The sequence below is a fragment of the Sciurus vulgaris genome (assembly GCF_902686455.1).
Source record: "Sciurus vulgaris genome assembly, chromosome: 6".
In the NCBI taxonomy this organism is placed as follows: Eukaryota; Metazoa; Chordata; class Mammalia; order Rodentia; family Sciuridae; genus Sciurus; species Sciurus vulgaris.
Window position 1 is genome coordinate 153698570 of NC_136466.1, and position 21596 is coordinate 153720165.

Here is a 21596-nt window from a genome sequence, read left to right on the forward strand (position 1 = left end):
AATATTATATTGTTTAACATTTATAGAGCACTTATTATTTATAAGCAAAAAATATGTTTTTTAATTTGAATTAGCTAGTGTACCTTTTTATCTTACATACTTTTCTTTTTCAGGCATCTCCTAAGGTATTTTAAGTGAAATTTATTGCTTCTTCAAACTCTTGCATCAGACAAGATGCCCCTATTCTATAAGTCATTTAATGTTGAAAGAAGAAAAAAAATCTTACTTATCTTCATAACTTTCTGTTCTTCTGGGGGATATCCCTTGCTTTGCCAGCACTTTTTATAATTTAATTAATTCAGTGCTGAAAGTTTCAATTTGTTTTTTGTCTCTTCCTTTTTCCAAACTAAAGTTACTCTTCATAAGAATTTAAATTATTATTAATTCCCTACTCAGAAACTCACATAACAAGCATAACTTGCATTCAACATTATGGTCCATCAATATTTAAAATGTGTGTCCTATCTCATCTTGGTTTATTCCAAGCTATCCATTCTCACTACATCTACTGATTTCTTCTTTTTGACTTGAATAATGTTTTACCATCTTTTTTCTGGAAATTAACTGTATTTTCTTGAATCTGATTCCTTTCTCAAAGCATGAGAGTCAAACTTTAGGTGGGTCAAAATATCATCTTGGGATTATCCCCTTATACCTGCATTCTTAGATATTAAATTTCTATTCACGGGACAAGTGATCATATTATCAACTTTATTTCTATTTGTATTAAGAGAAATAAAAATTTCTAACAGGAAAATAATGAAAACGGGGGGATATCAATGTTATATTTTAACAGATAAGAATAAATTATGATAAAGTCAAATCAATCATTTGCACAGAACAGATACAAATATGAATAAGAAGGTAATGAACTTGATAAAATAAAGGGAGTAATTAAAGGGGAAATAAATGTAGGTTCTCATGTATTAAAAATACTGCGAAGAGACTTGATGCCATATACAAGACTTATTACTGTTATTGCCATAGGAGATTCCATTGAATTGTGAGAATATTTAAGGATGTAAGTGATTATTTTCTTTTCATTTTCTCAGAGGAAACAAATAACACTCATATCTTTAAAAGGGAAAAATAAACCTCCTTGAGTTTCCTCTAATGTACTTAATAAAGATAAAGGAACAGATGCTGACAAGGCAATTAGCAAATCATTGTGGTCATACTACAGGGAACTGCTTTAGAAAGCAAACTTTACAAGTCTCCATATTTACTGTTAATCTTAAATTTGTATTGTCTTAGTTTTTCCTTGGAGATTAGAAGTCAGAGTCATTGGCCTTAAGCTTTATCACTTAACAAAGCACTAGAATAGCACCATATTTCTTGAATATAGCATTTTCAGTTACTTTGATAATAAAACTAATATTTACAGTGAAGGTGAAGGTAAGTAGTAGCAGGTTAAAATTGAACATCATTGAAGATATGGAAGATGACTTGTATTTTATATGCCAATGCCTTATTTAATTTGATCATATATGTTTAAAGCCATAATTGTTGGTAATATTTATTGACAATGCATGGCAGTACCCAGTATTTATATGCAGTGCTGGGAATACAAAAGCCAACACTCTTCATAATTATCATTCTATGTGATTCTGAATCCCAATATAGATGTTTTCTAATAAAAAGACCTAGAAATTCAAAATTATTTAACAGAAAATTGTACTAATGTCAGATTGAGAAAAATGGGCTTAAATACATATTTTGTTATGCCAAATTTGCAAATGGAATCTAAAAATCTTGATATGTATAATTCGATTTTTGTTCAATTTCTTTATCATTGCTTATGTCCACTAGATGTCAGCATTGGATAAGATCTGAGAAGCATGCTCCTAAACTGTTTTCATGTTTCTTTGATAAAATGAGTAAACCCTGTCCCGTATGCATGCTCCCAAGTATGTTAAGTACATTTAATACAGGCAACAGATTTACTTTACAAAGTTACCTAGAATGTTTGACCTTGTGCTTTACTTACCCACTAATTATGAAAGTGAGACATTTCAAAACCAGTGTAATTGATACTAACTTGCATTGTTCTGAAGCAATGTTCACAATTCATGCCACATTCTATACCAATGTAACACTTCCTTTTTGATTTGTCCTAACTGCAGCCTTTAGATTTTGAAACAAAGAAGGCATATACTTTCAAAGTAGAGGCATCCAACCTTCACCTTGACCACCGGTTTCACTCCGCTGGCCCTTTCAAAGACACTGCTACAGTGAAAATCAGTGTGCTGGATGTAGATGAGCCACCCGTGTTTAGCAAGCCACTCTACACCATGGAGGTTTATGAAGACACCCCAGTCGGGACCATCATTGGTGCCGTCACAGCACAAGATCTGGATGTGGGCAGTAGTGCCGTTAGGTGAGAAAAAGGAATGCTTTCTTTTTGTTGTGTCATAGAATCAAAGCAAAAGCAAACACACAGCAATTGTCTGACCAAAAGTGCATAATGATTTATTTATAGAAAATGATGCTAGAAATTGTAATGGCTCTATGAACAGAGGAAATGCCATAGGGTCTGAGCAAACTCGGGCATCAGTCCTTAGAAGAGCATTTACCGGTGGTAAACTATTGGACAAGTCACACAAACTAACAAATCTCAATTTTTAACCTATTAAAGATTTAATCAATCAAGCTCAAAAACATTCTCCACATTAGTTGATTTAAGATACTTTGACAATGCCTAGAATGTAACAGCCATTTTATGATTATTTTAAGATCTTTGTCTTCTTATCCAGAGTTAGTGTTCACAAAAAGATGTTTTTGCCATTTGCAATTTGAAAGTGATTTTTTTTTTCCTTATTGTATTAATTTCTCATTCTAAATGTGAGATGGGGCCAATGGAAGCACATCAGGTCAGTCCAAGGGTAAACATGAATTAAGGAATTTCCCAGATCCCAGACTTTGCAAGGAGCGATTCCCTGCTGACACCTCCTCACTGATACCTCTTCTCTCTCTCTCTCTCTCTTTCTCTCTCTCTCTCTCTCTCTCTCTCTCTCTCTCTCTCTCTCTCTCTCTCTCTCTCTCCCCCCCCCCTCTCTGCCCCCGCCCTTCTCTCTCTCTTTTCCATAAAGCCATAACTTACAATAGCAATGCTGAGGGATGTTAAAAATTCCCTTTCCTTTACATTGATCCTTCAATAGTTTTGAGACTTCCTTCCACATTCTGTTGTTTTCTTATGGACACATGCCTTCAACTCTTGGAAAACCAATAAGGAGAGAACATGAGATTTATCTTCAATCTTCCATCCATGAAGCAATGAAAGCTATTCTGAACCAAATTAAGGAAACATCATGTAGTCTTTTAAATAAAAAAAAAATACTCTATTAATATAGAGAGGAATAAAGATCTATCAAGATTTTATGTGTTAAGTATATATATACTTAACATATCATATATTCAGTGGTAGACAGCACAATCCCTCCAGATAGCATAATCTAAGGAAGTGGTGTGTATGTTTTTCTGATTGTATTCATCTGAGTGCATCTCCTGAGTTGCTCAGTCAGTTCAGGCTCTTATATTAGACTACCACAGATTGGGTTACTTAAACAATAAATATTTATTTCCCAGAGTTCCGGAGGTTGGAAAGTCCAAAATCCAGATGCCAGCAGGTCTGATACCTGGTGATGTCCAACTTTTTATTTAGCAGATTGTGGTCACAAGTCAGAAAGAGAAAGAAAGTTCTCTAGGGTCTGTTCTTTAAGGACATGTGGGCTCCACTCCCACAGCTTAATTATCATCTAAAGACTCATCTCTTAATACCATCATATTAGAGGTTCAGATTTTGTGATGAGAGGTTCACAAGCACTCTGTACTTAACATTCCATTCTGGCCTACCAATATTCTTGTCCTCATCTTTAAAATATGTTCATTCTATCCCCAGAACTCCAAAAGTCTCAAATTATCCCAACATCAACTCTTCAGTATAAAGTTCAAAGTTTCGCCTAAATAGCATCTAAACCAAATATGGGTGAGACTTGAGGTAAGATTCTCCTGAGGCAAAATTTCCTTCAGCTGTGAATCAGTGAAACCAAATAAGTTGTGTGTTTCCAAAACACAATGCTGGGACATAGGTCAGACATTGGCATTCCAAAGTGGAGAATAGGCAAGGCTAAAGGATTGACAGGTCCCACATGAACATGAAAGGTAGCAAGTCAGACTCCCTTCAGCCTTAAGTATTAAGAATAATTCTCCTCTGCCCTCCAAGCCCACTAAGACTCAGGTCCAGGTTTCTGCACTCAGTGGGGTGCTGACATCACCCCTACTAGTGGGCAGGGCTCTGTAAATGCTGTGGCTCTCTGTGTTGGCCCTAACCATGTAGGAAGGTGCCCCTGCAGCCCTCCACTGGGCATTCCCAGCCCCTGGTTCTGTAGGCATTGACCCTGCACTATGAAGTCACTGGGAAGGGCCATGGCCCTAGCCCAAGGGAGTTTGAATCATGTTGGGGTCCTTCATCTGATCTGAAGGAAAACACATGTTCTCAGCTGAAAGCTTCTGAGATATGTTCCTCTAGGGCCTCAGGAGGCTGGCAGTCTTCTTTCATTCTTACTTCTCTGTTTTCTTCAGTCCCAGTTGGCGGTGCTACTGCTGCTGTGGTCATAGACTTTGGTTGTCATGGTGAATAGAATCTGCAGTTCACACCTACAAGAATCCCCTTATCAAACAATCCCTGTGTCAACCCCCATGTGCTCCTCTCAACACACTTTCTTGTGTTTTATAGTATAGATGAACTATTTTCAAGTTTTAAGATTATGATTCCCACTGGCTTAACAATTCCATCTTCAATTAATTTCGCTCCTCTAATATTTTGCTATAAGTAATCAGAAGGAACCACATTATTTCTCCAGCACTCTCTGTACAAATCTCAGCTAAATATGGAGTTTCATCCATTGAAAGTTCTATGTTCCACAAAATGCTAGAATATGGACACTCTTCACCCAGGTTCTTTGATCTTTCATAGTAAATATTGCCTTTCCTACACTTCCTAATAAGATGTTCTTCATTTCTCTCTGAAACTTCATCAGAATGGTTTTACCATCTATGTTCTACCAACACTCCGTTTATAATTTTATAGCTTTACTCCAAGAAGAGAGAAACTTCCTTTATATTTCTTTTTTCTTTCTATGCTCTATCCATGATCACTCTGAATGTCCATTATTTATAGAAATACAAAGGTCATCCAGGCTAGGCCCATAACTCATTTCCAAAGCCACACTGGTCTTTTTAGAGGTTTGCTGCAGCAAACTACTGCTTAGTCACAATTCTGTTTGACTACTTCTGGCTCCTGTAACAGAGTCGCTCAGCATGAATGGTCTGAGCAATGGACATAGCTATCTCTCAATTCTGGAGAGTTTAAAGTTCAAAATCAAGGCAACTGCAGGTTCAGTGTCATGTGAGAGTCTGATTTTATTTAGTAAATGACTCTCTTTTTGTATCCATACAAGGCAGAAAGTAAAAGATAACTCTCTAAAGCCCCTAATCCCCTCATTGAGGGTTCCACCTCAGAACCTAATTGCTCCAAAAAACCCCAAACAGTAATCCTATCACCTTGCAGGTTAAAACCTCAACATGTGGACACTGATATCATAACAGATGCTTTCTTTCCTCTAGTACATCTGTGATAAGGACAGAACTTTTAAAGAAGCACTTCTATCTCACAAAAAAGGAAGTACCAGTAATGAGCACTCCCTATGTTTCAGGTCAAATGCTGGCCAGTTTATTCATGGAACATGGAACTCAGGCTGTTTTTCTGTGTGCCAACATTGCAACATGATTTAGTTCCAGTTAACCTAAAGAGAGAGAGAGAGAGAGTAGGTGATGCCTTGTGAACAGAATTATAGTTTTTTTCATAAATGTATAAAGTTGTTGAAAAAATACAGAAAGTATAACAAAAATAATGAAAAGATAAACTCTGATTAAAACTCCCTACAGTTTAGTAAAAGAGAATTGGGGTACAAATTGAACTCCCTAGGTAGAGGTCACACTCAGTATTTTAGTTGGTGAATTTTCTGTTTTGCAGGCCCAAATAAATGCAATAATACAAAAATATTAACAAAAATGTCCTTCTCATGAAATACTTCAGAACCCTTCCACACACAGAAAACAATTTGAAGTGTATAAGCAGAACACATCTTTAGGTAAAGGGACACAGTTTCAAACTCAGGTAAATTGTTAAAGTCATGATCTTGGTGTGAGAAAGAAAGGAAGGCTATATTTATAGATTAGTCTGCCACATTCTAAGAGTTGTATGTACATTTGTTACTTTTCCTTCAGGATATAAACTTCACAAGGTCAGATACTGCTGTACACTTCCTGTTTATTTATTTATTATTTGTTTGTTTTTGGAGCCAGTGTTCCACTATGTTGCCCAAGCTTGACCTAAATTCACAATTCTTCTGTTCCAGCCTTCATAGCAGCTAAGACCACCGAGCCCCTCTCTTCTATATCGCGCTTGATGAATCCCACATACATCAAACATTAATGTTATGATTTGGATCTAGAAATGTCCCCCCAAAAACTCATGATCCCAAAGCAGCCATGTTCAAAGGTGGGGATTATAGGCAGTGATTGGGACTATAACCTAACTGATGAATTCATCTAGTTGACTGAATAATAACTTGAATGGACTACTGGATGATGACTGTAGGTAAGTGAGGCATCACAGAAGGAAGTGGGTCATTGGGAGCCTGGTTCTTGTATTATATAACATTATAATATAACATATTTATTTCAAGGCCTTTCCTCCTTCTGTCTCTTCCCGCCCCTCTTTCCTGACTGCCATAAGCTGTGTGACTTTCCTCGGCTACATCAAAAGTTCAGAGCAATGGAGTTGGCCAATCATGGACTGAATTTTTTTTCTTTTTTTTTTTTTTTTATTGTAAACAAATGGGATACATGCTGTTTCTCTGTTTGTACATGGAGTAAAGGCGTACCATTTGTGTAATCATAAATTTACATAGGGCAATGTTGTTTGATTCATTCTGTTACTTTTTCCCTTCCCCCCACCCCTCCCACCCCTCTTTTCCCTCTATACAGTCCTTCCTTCCTCCATTCTTGCCCCCCTCCCTAACCCTAACTCTAACCCTAACACTAACTGGACTGAACTTTTGAAACCATGAACCAAAATAAATTTTTCCTACTCTAAGTTATTCTTGACAGATATTTTGATCACAGCAATACAGAACTGACTAATACAATTACCTAGCATATAGTGGTAGGTCAATAAATATTTGTTAAATGAATGACTTGATTTCTATATTATAACTATGACTAAATAGTAAAATATTCACTTGTAACTGCTTTCTTTATGAAACAAAAATCAACATGCTTAAATATTTTGTTTATGAATGAAGAATAATATGTGGAAAACTATCAGAAATTCAGTGTTTCTAGTCTTAGACTTGTACCAAAATGTTTGCTCAGGATTATTAGTAATTAACTGATAGGACTTTCTTCCAAGAAAAACTGCATTTATTTTTGCATAGATCATGATACTGTAGCTTTATATATAATCAGTACTTGTAGTGCATACACACTTTTGATGATTCTAAGAATATGTATTTATTATATTAAAATTCATATTATAAGTACAAAGAAAAGAGATAAGGCTGCAGTTCTAAAAAAGGATTAACAATTTTATCTTAATAAATATTTTATAAAGTCTTATGGGTACTATTTTTCTTTCAAACACCTGTCTGAATCATCAGTCTTTTAAAACAAAAAGTGGCCATAAATATAAAAATAATTCCTTTCTACTAAGTGATAAAATGTAATATAAGAAAAGCTCACTAGGTTCATAAAACAAATGAAAACTGGACTCTAGAAAAGAGAGTATTTTTTAGGTTTGCAATAATATAAAAATAGTGTGGGTTTCTATGTCACTAACTATCCTTCATGGATTTATTTTTTCATTAATTCTAGGTACAGCTAACCACTGGTTATTTACTATTGTTAAAATTAAGTATGGCTATAAGGTGTATTATAAATTCCTACATCACTCGAAAGCATGCAGAATCAAATGAGCAGAAACAATTCCAAAAATGTTAAATTAAAAACATAAAGATATTGTGTACAAATAAGTGGACCAGGGGAAAAGCAGACAGAATTTGAAATACCTCAAAGGAACTTGAGGCAAAGTAAGCACTGAAAGGGGACATGGAATTTAGGAACTGCAGTAACAGCTAAATGTGTTAATCCCTGGGGAGTTTGCCTTATTCAACTTTGTCAGGACTATGCCATCCTTAGGATTTAGGACCCTCCAGAGAATTACTTTTCTGAAATTGGTTTTTCCATGAAGTCTACTTGCAAATGCGCTGATGGCATTTAGCTTCCATTAACTGCATTTATAGAAACTAAGAACAGAGAATTATTTTACACAAAGGGGAAAAAAAGGGTGGGGGAGGAAAGAAATTTTACTGAGAAGAGATTGACTGGACACCATTTTGCTTTGATTATGATAATCCAGCATAAGTCCCATAAACATAATATCAAAACACTCAGGTGTGTAAGCTCTTAATAAAAAAGACTAATACACAAATATATACACATATACATAGGTATGTATATGTATATATACTGACCTACACACACACGCACACACACACACACACACACACACACACACAACTCTACTTTTAATAGGTTTGGAAGAGTGCCTTTGCATATGTATACATAAATATGCATATTACATTTTATTAATAAAACTGAATTACATTTTAGGATACATTTTTTATATCAAGAAAACTAAAATATTAAACAACTATACAAATAGCACTTAAAAGCTATTGTTCCATAGAGTACTGACTCAAGTAGGTTTTCACATGCACATTTTTAGGATTATCGTTAAATAGAACTATGTTAGTTAGCTCTTCATCACTGTGATAAAACTCCTGAGGAAAATAAACTTAAATGAAGAGGGCTTATTTTGACTTGTTTTCAATTCACAGTATCTTGGCTAAGTTTCTTTTGGGCTGTGACATCTCAGTACCTTAAACTGTGGAACTGTGGGGCATAGGAAGTCTGTCTGCCTCAGGGTGGTCAAAAAGTAAAAGTGTCCTTGTCTCCATATCCCTGTCATGGACATGCCCCCAGTGATGGAGATGACTTTCTTCCACTAGGTTCTGCCTCTTAAATATTCCACCAGTAATTTGGAACTGGCAATGACATATGCTTATCATTTTGGTACTTGCAAAAGCAGAAGTCTACCACTGAAGGAAAAGAAGTTAAGTATACTATTTTAGTGAGAGAGAATGGAATTTTGTGAACAAAGAAAAGTTTTGCTAAATCACATCATAATTTTTCAAATAAGTTGTAAAGCTTATCAGTGATTTGATTTTCATATCTCTAACTTCCCCTAATCTCCTTGGGTAGCCATTGCTCACAAACTCAGCAGGAACAAGCCCCTGTGAGACAATTACTTATACATGTTGTAGACATGCTCTTATCACATTATTGGTCCATCTGAATCTCCCTGATATAACCTATTTACAGTTAACAGTATTAAAGGAAAACAGCAACCTTACAAGCATTCATTGATTATTTTGTTTGCACTGGGAAAAAATACAGCATTCCCTCAAGACTTATATCCAATTAAGGATTTATTTATATTGGTAGCAAGTGACTATCAGCACACAATGATATCATCATACTTAATTTGTGCCACTCCCTGGACGTTCACATTTCTCACGTCACACACAATACCACAGTTGATATTAGTTTACAAAGGGAGAAACCAAGTGCCTAGAAGATCAAATCATATCTTTAGGAAGGATGGGAAAAGATTTGGGAAGTACAGCCAAATTCCCAAGGTCTCATTTTTGAGCCCTGTAACTAGACAGCAAATGAATTTGCTTTTATTTACAAAGAAATTTTATATTATTCTAGTAATGCATTCATTCGATGACTCAGTGCCAGACTGCCCCGCAGTGAACATGGGATGCATCCTGGACTTTACTTGCTGTTTTCCTTTTGTTAGAGGTGCAGATTACTCCCTTTATCTTCAAGTGCTGAGGGAGCACACACTTCAAAACCTTTTCAACTCTCAATCTCTCTCTCTCTCTCTCTCTCTCGCTCTCTTTTTTTTTTTTTTTTTTTTGGAGGGGGCAGGGATATAAGGGAGATTGAACTCAGGGACACTTGACCACTGAGCCATATCCCCAGCCTTGTTTTGTATTATATTTTGAGACAGGGTCTCACTGAGTTGCTTAGAGCTTCACTTCTGCTGAGGCTGGCTTTGAACTCACCATCTTCCTGCCTCAGCCTCTTGAGCTGCTGAGATTACAGGTGTGGGTCATCAGGCCTGCCTACATTCTCTCTATAATTTCTTTAATTGCTTTTGGAGAATAGTTCTTATGTCACACTTACTTGAATTTGTGCATGTATGTGTTTTACCTTTAAAAATTATTTTTTTTCAATGCACAACAAACATTGAAAAATATTGTAACAATCAGCGATCATTAGAAAACTAAAGGAAAGAATCCATTAAATTTAAACTGTCTTAGACCACTCAACAAGTTAGAAGAATGTGAATAATTTTAGGATGTAAATTAACTAGAGTACACATACCTAGTTGTAGGAAATCAAGCTTACTAAGAAGAAAAAATAAAAGATTTTTTTCAAATATATGTATTTAAGAAGCAAATGGTAAACAGCTCTAGATAAAATGGAAAACTTATTCACACCATTTTGCCATGGCTTCTAGAGGAAGCAGATAAAATCAGTGAAGACCTGAAGAAACATATGATACTTCAAAGGAGCAGTTATGCTGAAACTATCTGAAAATTACTTCAGAATAAATATGTTTAGTACTCATTGATCTAAATTAAGAAATATCCTGTCTAAGCTCTGGCCTGGATGTTGTTAATAAAAGTAGTGGATGTTCTTATAAAATAGTACGGTGTACCCATATAAGTACAAGGACTACGCATGCAACAGTGAACTCAGTGATGAACTCTTACAAATAAAAGAAACTTCTTATGTACTCAACAAACCAAACACCCTTGCTTCCCTTTTTACATTTATGAGAAACCACTGTTAACATCAATTCAAATAGGTTGGTTATACAAAAGAAATAACACAGGAGGATTATTAGGAAAGATGTGATGGATGTCACCCAGAAGGACTTGAGGATGTTTCATGGGAACAACATGAGCAAAGGCAAAATGTGCATTTACGTATTACAGTGAATTCAGAAAAAATTCTGAAAAGAATTGACACCCTGGCCAAATGAAGGATTCAGACGGTCCAGATTTAGAAATACTTTTAGGGATGAGATGCTTACATTTATTAAGCACATTCTTTACTTATATTATCAAATATTAGTATCTGTATTTTTAAATATATAACAAAAGTGAGAATCTGTGTTTCATGTTCAAGAAATCAATTTGAGAACCCAAGCTGCATATTGGTGTAAACCTCATTTTTTCCTATTATAGCAAGCTGCTTCAAGTTCTCTACAGAATGAAAAGGCCACATATAAAGTTTTGGAGACAGATGATGGCTTTTTCAAAGAAACATTTTTCTTTTTTTTTTCTTCTGAGAGTATCTAAAAACAAAATACATGGTCCACATAGACCAAGAGAATGGCAGAGTACAGGGGAGTCTGGACGTTGACATGCAGATGTGTAAAAGGATACACAGGTAAAGCACCTGTGACTGCTTTAGTTAAAAACAGAAAGAGAGGCCTGTCACCTTGGTGCACATCTATAATCCCAGTTACTCAAGGGTCAGAGGCAGGAGAATGGCAATATTGAGGTCATCCTGGACAATTTAGTGAGTCCCTGTCTCAAATTAAAAAGACTCAGGATGTTCAATGGTAAAGCACCCCTGGGTTCAATCTTAAGTGTGGGGTAAAAAATATAAAAACGAGGAAAGTAGGAGTAACTTGAAGGAAAATTAATACATAATAATTAAAATTTTAATAACACTCATTGTATATTTATGCCTCTTTAGATACCTATTTTAAGCATATTATTCATGCAAAGGGGAAATATAAAGGATTGAAACTGTGTGTGTGTGTATGTGCGCGCGTGTGCGTGTTACTCTCTACTACTCTCTTTGAACCCAGGGGGGTTTTAACACTGAGGTCCGTCCATAGTTCTTTTTATTTCATTTTGATACAGGGTTTCAATAAATTGCCTGGGCTGTCCTGAAACTTATAATCCTCCTGCCTTCACCTCCCCTTATCACTGGGATTACGATGTGTGCCACAGGGCCCAGCAAGAGTGATGTCTCTATTTGATCATTTTGTCTTTATAATGTGTTTAGTTTATCATTAAACATTTAAAGTAATCAGTACAACTATCCAAAGTGAGATACAACTTTAAATCTACTAAGGTAATATTAAGAATGGGGAGGAAAATAAGAAAAAGAAATAAAAGAAACTAATAAGAAATCAGCAAACACAAGTTAACAAAGGTTCAGATAAACATTGAGATCCCTAAGAGAAAAGTTTAATTGCTATTGTTAAGGAAGCAATTACACTCTAAGTGTTGTATATGGCTTAAGTTGTCAGTAAACTGTTTCTGCAAATAGATTGAACTGACTCTTCTTTCATTTCATTAGCTGCCCAAAGACAAAAACAAAAATAAAAACTAAAAATATATAAGCAACTTAGAGGAGATAAGAATGAAGAGATTTTGATACATTATTATTACCTGAACAAAAAAGTATTTCCTACATTGACCTGAATCATTATTACTACATTTTTATTGCCTAATAATAAGGTATAATACTTTAAGAGTAATTCTACACCATCAAGTACTTTTTACAAAATGATTTTGAGATTTGGGACAGGGTCAAAGTTAGTTTTTCCATTAACTCTGAGGAAGTTATTTAGGTAAATTAAAAGAAACAATTTTAAGGGGGATGCTTACCTAATGAAGAGAATAAAAGTTTTTGAGGCATTTCTAAAAACTCATTTACAGAGAAGTAATAAAACTGTATTCTATCAAGTAGCCTTCACAGGTCAGGTTAATGTTCTAGATTTTTTTTTTAATTTCTATTCAATTGTTAAACCAGTTTTCTTAGTAATAGTCATTGCATAATTATATGAACTGTTTCACATATCATAAATATCTAGTTTTTCATTTAAATCTTTTCTATCACTGAGCAAGTAGAAGATGGTACATAGTTTGTACTTATGTCTTTTGTTCATTGGAACAGGTGTGTTTGGCCAAGTTTTAAGTTCATGTTACACTGTTGTGATTAGTTGCAATTAAATATAAGTCTGTCCTTAGATTTTAAGTAGACTCTTGGAAACTCAAAGCATGTGATGGTTGACTCTAGGAAAGTGTATCTCCTGAAAAACCCTTCTATATTTGAAAACTATGCCCTGTCTTTCTGGAAATGTCCAAAAATTATAGGTGTGGGGTTTCCTTTTCGGTTAGATCATTGCAGTTCTTTTCTTCTAAGGGTCTCCCAATTGTTATATTGGGCAAAATATCACAATAGAAAATGATAGCTCTTATCCAACACTTATTCTTTCATCTGGCACAGGGTTCAGTCAGTCACGTGAAGGCACGGCATCAGGAAAATACTAATAACTAGCACTGGACCTAATGTCTTAGACTTGGTCAGGTACGAGAAAATGCTGAAGATATTTATCTGAGTAAAAATGTCCACATCATTTGAATTATAAAACTGCAAAAACAAAACAAGACAAAAAGTCCAAATAAGTCTCAGCATATTTCAGAAGTCAGAAAGTTTCCTCATAGGAGAGTATTCCAGAAAAAAAGGGTGTCAAATCTCACAAGAGGACAGATCTAAAAACTGGGTGCCAGAAAAAGGTGAATGAGAGCCAAACACAAGAACCATTGTATGATATTAAGCCTGGGAATTTGTGCTCATGGTTTGAACTTGAGAGATTTGTGTGGGAGCTTTGTAGTTCATGTATTTTAAAGTTAAAGATAATATATATCATAACTTGATGCCAGAACTAAGCATAAGTTTGTGGGCAAGGAAGGATATTTTCTCTGAGAATTAATAAAAATAGTTACATGGAAAGAGGAAGGAAGGGGAAACACATGTGTGAGCTGATATGCATGATTCTAAGTCTAAGCAACATATTTTATCTTTAAAACAATACAGTTACAGAGGCAGACATACATTATTTTCCAAATTTTATAGATAACAAGAGGAATAGTATGCCTTAGAAAGAAACATTCCCAACCTAACTGCAATAAGAATGAGAGATTTTGTATATCACTGTCCAGAAAATGTTTTTCAAACTATTTCATTGCATGTCAGTAAGAGTTAATTTATGTATTGCACCTGTATGTGCAGTGTCAGACTGAGCAAAGTAAATGAAATTTGTTTACTTTGGTTGAAAGTTACAGGATGCTATAGACACATTATTATTTATTTAGAGGATTTTTTGTTGTTTGTTTGTCTTGTAGATTGAATTTAGGGCCTTGTGTATTCTAGGTAAGCACCCTACTGCTGAGTTACATCCCCAGTCTGACATGCTATTTCATTTTATATATACATTATATGTTATTGAATTTTTAAGATGTTGTCAAAAAAACTTAAAATGTGTATATAGTAATTAACTGCACGAGTTGGATTTCTGTTTGAATCAACTTGGTAAATTATAGCATTCTTCAAGTATTAAATATAAGTATGGTGATAAATTTTTATTTTGTCTAGAACTGTGGAGTTTAGGATTTGAGTATTAAAATGAAGAGTATCTTCAGCAAATCAGAAAAAAAAATTGGTTTTCCTGCATAAGTCATTTTTAAAAATCTAAACACATTGCCTTCTAGTGGAAACATTTAGTTCTGTCATATAGGAAGAAAGAATAGTATCTATGCATCAAATTCAAGGCAAAATTTAAGTTGCAAGTTAGCTATGGAGAGTACTATCTCAGGCTCTTGGCAACAGAGAAATGAAGAAAAGTAGTCTCCACCTTTAAGTAACTTATAAGGCAGTGGAAAAGAAAGGGGATTGAATCACTTGTAGGAAATGTATACAAGCTGTTCATTAGCCAGAATCTACATATTAATTGAATACTATGTAGCATGCAAGAAAGATTCTTACGTTGCCAAGGTGGGGAGAGATGCAAATAATGAACGATTGTAAAAATAGCATGCAGATGAAGTGCACTATGAAGAATAGAATTGTAAGTATTGATGGCCAATGTGGAACTCTGCAGACAAACTCCCTGGTGAAACAAATGAACAAATAAAAATCATAAAAACTATGACTAAAAAGCAATCATTTTCTGTCTTGCAAAAATTTCCTAAAGGCTTACAACAAATGAAGAACCATTATTCAAGAAAATCAACTAAAATTTGTGAAGAATAGCAAGAAACTTTGGCACTTGACCCCAAACCTTCTGTATCCCCCCATTTCTATTTCCCAGCTACCTTGGTAAAAATGCCCCACCCTGGGTAAGTTTGGTGAACAGACATTGCTTCTGTCTCCTCAGTAATCAATCAAGAGAAATACTGGTTTGCTAGGAGGGTTGAGCTGCCAACATTTCTCATCTCCTCCAGCTCCAGGTTTTAGAAGGTAAATTTTTGTTGAGTGTGACTAAGAGACCAATAGCATCTTTCCTACACTCAGCACCACAGATGGGTGAAGGTTCTACCCAAGGCAGACTAATAATGTGGAGCCCAATCACCCTGGAAGATGAGAACCAAAACAGGAAGTCTACAGGCTGCTTCCTTCACGCAATGCCTGAAGCAGTGATTCAGAGAATTTGCCCAAGATAAAACAGAGTCCTTGAGAACACAGAGCTCTGAAGTTCTTTTCCAATTACTTGCTTTTTTTAAGCTTTAATAGACATATTTCATAATTATTACAATGTTTTATTAAACTTGTGACATGGAGTATACATAATGTCATGTGTAAATATGCTTATATGATATATAATAAAAGCACACAGCTACATAGGAGCAACATTTTTACTTATTTATGGAATTCAGTAAGTAGGAATTTAAATCTGTTGAGGTATATGTGGTAAACCTCAGAATAGGTATAAGGAAAAAAAATTATCCAATGAAAAAAGTATAGGGATTTATATCACATTGCAAAATATGCACTTGACACAAGAGAAAGCAGTAGAGAAGGAATAGAGAATAAAAAAGAAATGAAACATGGAAAAAACAAAGTGGCAAATGCAGATACAATATTAATTCACAGTTCTTATATGTAAAAGGAATAAACACTCAAATCAAAAGGCAAAAAATATAAAACTACATAAAAGCTGATAAATCATGGTTTGCACAATTATAACTTTCTGGTGGCAAAGTTAGCCAATTTGAGTCGTTGATTCTCTGCAAAGGCTACATGTTTTTTAAACATTTTGTAGCAAGTAACTGTACTATGTGATCTTACTCTTTTGGGACTCAAATATCTCAACCCTTTTGTGTACAGATAACATACTCCTATCATTTTGCAGTACATTCCATCCATCCATTGGTGAATCAGATATTGTGGGACTTCAAAGATCATAGGGAAAGAGCTCAGCAGTAGTGATCTTGGGAAACCGGGAGTTTCTGCCCATCAGATTGGGTCTGCCAAGGAGAAAGGGCAGTATGGAGGTGGGTAAAGTGAAGTCAGTCTGTAAACACAGGTTAACTGATGCTGAGAAAACAGTTAGTAGTGACCGTGCTTGATAAGGTGCTCTCCCTCTGCCTCCTGGCATAGAATTTCAATAGACGGTTGTTTTAGTCAGCTTTTTTTACTGCCATGACTAAAAGACCTGACAAGAACGACTTTAGAGGAGGAAAAAGTTTATTTGGGGACTCACAGTTTCAGAGGTTTCAGTCCATAGACAGCCCCTCCATTCTTTAGGGCTCGAGGTTAGGCAGAATATCATGGCGGAAGAGTGTGGCAGAGGAAAGCAGTTTGCATTAAGATCAGGGAGCAGAGAGAGAGACTCCACATGCCAAATACAAAATATATACTGCAAAGGAACATCCCAATGACCTACCTCCTCCAAACCCACCCAACCTGCCTTCAGTTACCACTCAGTTAATCCTACCAGGGGATTAACTCTCTGATTGGGTTAAGACTCTCATAACCCCATCATTTCTTCTCTAAACCTTATACATTGCCTCACACAAGCTTTGGGGTGATATCTAAACCATAAAAAGGGTAAAGTCAATCACTTTGACTTGTAGTTTCACAGCAGACTGGCCATCAGAATTGCCTAAAATTGCAGGCAATTCACTTTTGTTTATTTTGACTTTACTCTGAGATTAAGTGTGGAAATATTTACTCCTGGGCTAAACAAATCGTTACCATTAACCTTAACAATATTGAGACAAATAGTTATCCTTGATCTTGGAGAAATATGTATTTAGGATCCAAGGGATATGAAATCTGTAAGGTGCTCTCAAATGTGTCTATCAAAACGTGTGTACATGAGGTTAAAAATGTACTCTACTCTCACGTGTAACTAAAACAAAAATATTAAAATATAAAAGAAATGAAAAATTATAAAAAAATGAATGTGGAAAATATTAACAAGTAAATATATCAGAGAGGTATTCTAAAGTATTCTTAGAACTGTATTATAAACTTAAATTTACAAAATAAAATAAAGCAGTGGTTCTTGTCTGTCATGTTGGAGAGTACCTAATACAAATCACCCACCAAGGTCTACTTCTGCAGGAACTAATGACTTTTAAACAGGAGGCAAGAGAATGTCTTTTATCATTACAAACTCCTCAGGAGCAGAATTACCTTATTCCTTGACCCTATCACAATTTTTGCTCATACAAATGAAATTTCCAGAAAATTAAAATATGTCACAATAAATGCCTATAGTTAATAAATAGAAAATATTCCCTAAAAATTACCACATTCTTGCACAACACTGATTATACTTAAAATGAATGAATTTTGTAGGCTAAGTGGATGAATTATTTTGCATGTGAATTATATCTCAGTAAAGCTTATGGAATGTGAAGTACATTTTTGCAAAGTGAGAAGTTACTGGAGCTGTTGAACTCAGGGGCTCTCTACCACTGAGCCACATCCCCAGCCCTGTGTTGTACTTTATTTAGAGACAGGGTTACTTAGCACTTCATTGAGTTACTTAGCACTTCACTTTTGCTGAGGCTGGCTTCAAACTCACAATCCTCCTGCCTCAGCCTCCTGAGCCACAGGCATGTGCCACTAAACCAGGAAGAAAATGCTTTTTTGTTCAGAAAAGAACATGCCACACTTAGAATTTGGCTTATTATATCCCCATGCTTCCTGAATTTTAAATGTGACTTAACTTCATTTATATTTTTGAGAGCATTCCTTTAAAACAAGCGACTATATTGAAATTATATGACTTCAATGCATTCTCACACCTCAAATCAACAGCCGAGATATCAAAAGCATATTAATAGCACGGTTTATACCCTGTTCCATTACATTCAGAAACTTCTGGTTGGAAAATCAATTACTAACAAATATTGACAAGCTAAGTTCATAAATCTCATTTGTAAAGGCAAACAAGGTTTGATCTCTGACAGCAGTGACATGAGAATCACAAACTTATCAGAATAATAACAAGCTTGCCAGAATAATGACTTACTGTTTGGAGATACACTTCCCTTAACTGAATTTTCATGGTGAACATGGGATCACTTTCTGTGGCCTGTGAATTTCAGTGGACCAACTGCAATAATGTTGCCTGCTCTCAGTCACTGTTTTGAATCTCTCTTTGGTTCCCCAGCCAGAAAAATAATGTTGGCAAATGTTCTGTGCATTACATCATATGATTAACAGAGTACTGTATAATATCCATTGCTAATCTGGTAATAATACAGAATAATGATCAAATGGGAATCATTAGTGACCTGGCTCAAATATCAGCATAAAACTTTCAAGCACTATAAACTTGGACAGATTTCTTCTTGTTTCTATGGTTCATATTTCTATAATTTCATAAGTAAAGTGGGGGAGATCGATAACATACTTTTAGAGCTATTGTATGAACTAATGTCAATATTTATAAACATAGAGAGCAATATCTATCATTTGGCAAGCTTTAAAAATGTTAACTCTTGTGATTATAATTGAAAATACATCAGTCCATGTGCTCACCATTTCCTAAAGAATTAAGTGAATGCAAGTTCTGTTTTGTTATTCATTTTCTTGGATGTTCTACTCCAATTGCTTCATATAAGTCAGCACCCTTTATTACCAAATATGTCAGATAATAAAAAAGATAAAAGAGACATCATTAGCCAAGGTCACCACTTCTTTCTGAAAGTTGTCCTGATATATAGTACAATAAAATAGCAATGACTCTTTTATATGTGTTTGAAGGAAAATATTTTTGTACAATCACCAAATTGTCAAAGTTTTTCCTTCATTTTCCATAAAGTGATTTTTTTTTCTGTCTACAGTAACATCAAGATTCTACCTCTGTTCTGGCATAGGTTTTTGTAGTTGTTTGTAGAAGTCCCCCCACACACACCCTAAGCCCTTCTACAGCCACTGTTAAGTACTTTTTTACTGCTTGAAAAAGTTTTAATATTCAGCAGGTTAAGGAAACCCATGGTCAGCTTTAGAATTTCAGTCTCTGCTGAGCTTTCAAGGTGTCAAGACCCTAAAATAATATGAACAGCAGGAGTACTAAATCTTTCATTATTTCCAGTTTCCCCTTGAGCATACTGACTTTGCAATAAAGAAGCTGTCATTTACACTCTTCTTTATTGCAAGGTGGGTAATAGCTACAGGGAGAAAAATAAGGAACTGTGTCAAGTTAGCCTAACTGCCATTATGATTAATGTGTAATCATTGCACATTTGCATCTACTCTTTTCACATGCAGGTACTTCATAGATTGGAAGAGTGATGGGGACAGCTACTTTACAATAGATGGAACCGAAGGAACCATCGCCACTAATGAATTACTAGACAGAGAAAGCACTGCACAATATAATTTCTCCATAATTGCGAGTAAAGTTAGTAAGTATGGCATGGACAGAATCAATGTTATACTGCAGTTCTTTGGATTTAACACTTTTAAATGAGTCCCTGCTGAGATGTTTTTCATTTTTGCAATGACAGCTGAGTGGTCTCCTGGGGAAACTCAGAAACCTGTTCCTTTTCCTCCTAGCATAAGTCCAGAGAAATTGTGACAGCTGCCAATGAGTCCGTTTGCAGGATTGCATGAATACCTAGAAGTGCATTTCATTGTGTGCCCTCATCCTTTTCACTCTGTGCTCTCAAAAATTCACCAGTGACAGCTTCTCTGCCACTCATGATCCTGTGTCTATATCATTGAAAGTTTCATAGGCTCAGCAAGAAGAAATAATATTCAAATAAGATCACTTGTTCTAAAATATTTTTTGAAATTGAGGAGATCATTTAAAAAATCATTTCCCTCTCTTTCACTCTCCTGTCATTAGAATATATTTTTAATGATTGTAACTATGGAAGATACTTTTAAGTGCAATTCTGCAAGGAGCTACACAGAATCCTTTAGAATTATTTGTAATTGTTGTGTTGATTTCTGCTTGGTCCAAAAGAATCCTAACAATCCTTGTAGTTCTTATAGTTTGACAGTGCAATCGAGAATATGATCAAAATGTCTTCATGTAATCAATTAGGGTAGAAGAAGTGACGTTCGGCTCTTGACTTGGTTGTTTTCAACAGGAATGCATTTCCCTAGTCTTTCTGTTCTACCTTCTGAATATTTTTCATTTTGTTTCCTCATTTATTTTCTGCATCTGGTGCAAATTTATAACTCTTTGGCAGCTAATTTCATCTTTCAGATCAGAGAGGAGCTATGAACAGTTCTGCTGAGGGGTTTTGATCAGGCTCAACTCAGTGGGGGTGTAAACATGGAACAGTTTTGTTTATCTTTAACAACTGCCTCTCGACATGAATAGTCAGACACCTTACCCCATGCCTTTAGGAGATCTTGAGCCAATTTCTCTTCTTCAGGTAACACTGACTGTTAAATATATGTCTAACACAAAAACACAAGCAACAAACTGCCTTGTTTGTTTGGACACTTAATTCTGAGATTTCCAACCTGTCATGTGGGAAGTCTGGCAACTCCAAGGCTGCCATAAGAGAGAGATCACCTGTTGGTGCTCAGACCACAACTCCAGCTCAGCTCAGCCTTCCAAATGGTTCTGAGTCTTGGAGCCCCTTGCCCAATCCACTTGCTAGATGAATATCACAATGCACCGTCCATTGCCATGTGAAAATAATACTAACTCAGGCACTCTGTTAAAATTCTTATGCACAGGATTGTGAGAAATATGAAAATGTTGTTAGTTTTTGCATTCCATTTCAAGGATGATTTTTGGTAAAATGGAAATAAATAACTGAAGATTACAAAGAAACCAAAACTTGTATCTCTGAGAATGTCGGGCAGAGGATATAGATTTTGAAGTCTTTTCGGGTGGAGTGAAGGAAAGAAAACTACATAAATTCCTCCTATCTGTCCCACTGCTTTTAGTTGAATTGCACTGATAGTAATGGAAAATGTCTGAAAGTCAACTATTTTCTTGTGTGATTTTGTGAGTTCTTTCAGGTTGGGGGCTTTGGGGCTACATTTGCATTGGAATGAGATAACCACCAGGCGATGGTAAATCTTAGAGTTTCTTAATTTCCTCTTGATTG

General features: G+C 35.4%; 1 protein-coding gene across 1 annotated transcript in view; it reads left to right on the forward strand.

The window, feature by feature from the left end:
* Window positions 1-21596, forward strand: part of CDH12 (cadherin 12) — a 993970-nt gene that overhangs the window by 935152 nt on the left and 37222 nt on the right. The window contains exons 9-10 of the mRNA XM_079145106.1: window positions 2124-2377; window positions 19792-19928. Of these exons, the coding sequence (XP_079001232.1) occupies window positions 2124-2377; window positions 19792-19928 (391 nt within the window). The remainder of the gene's footprint in view (window positions 1-2123; window positions 2378-19791; window positions 19929-21596) is intronic.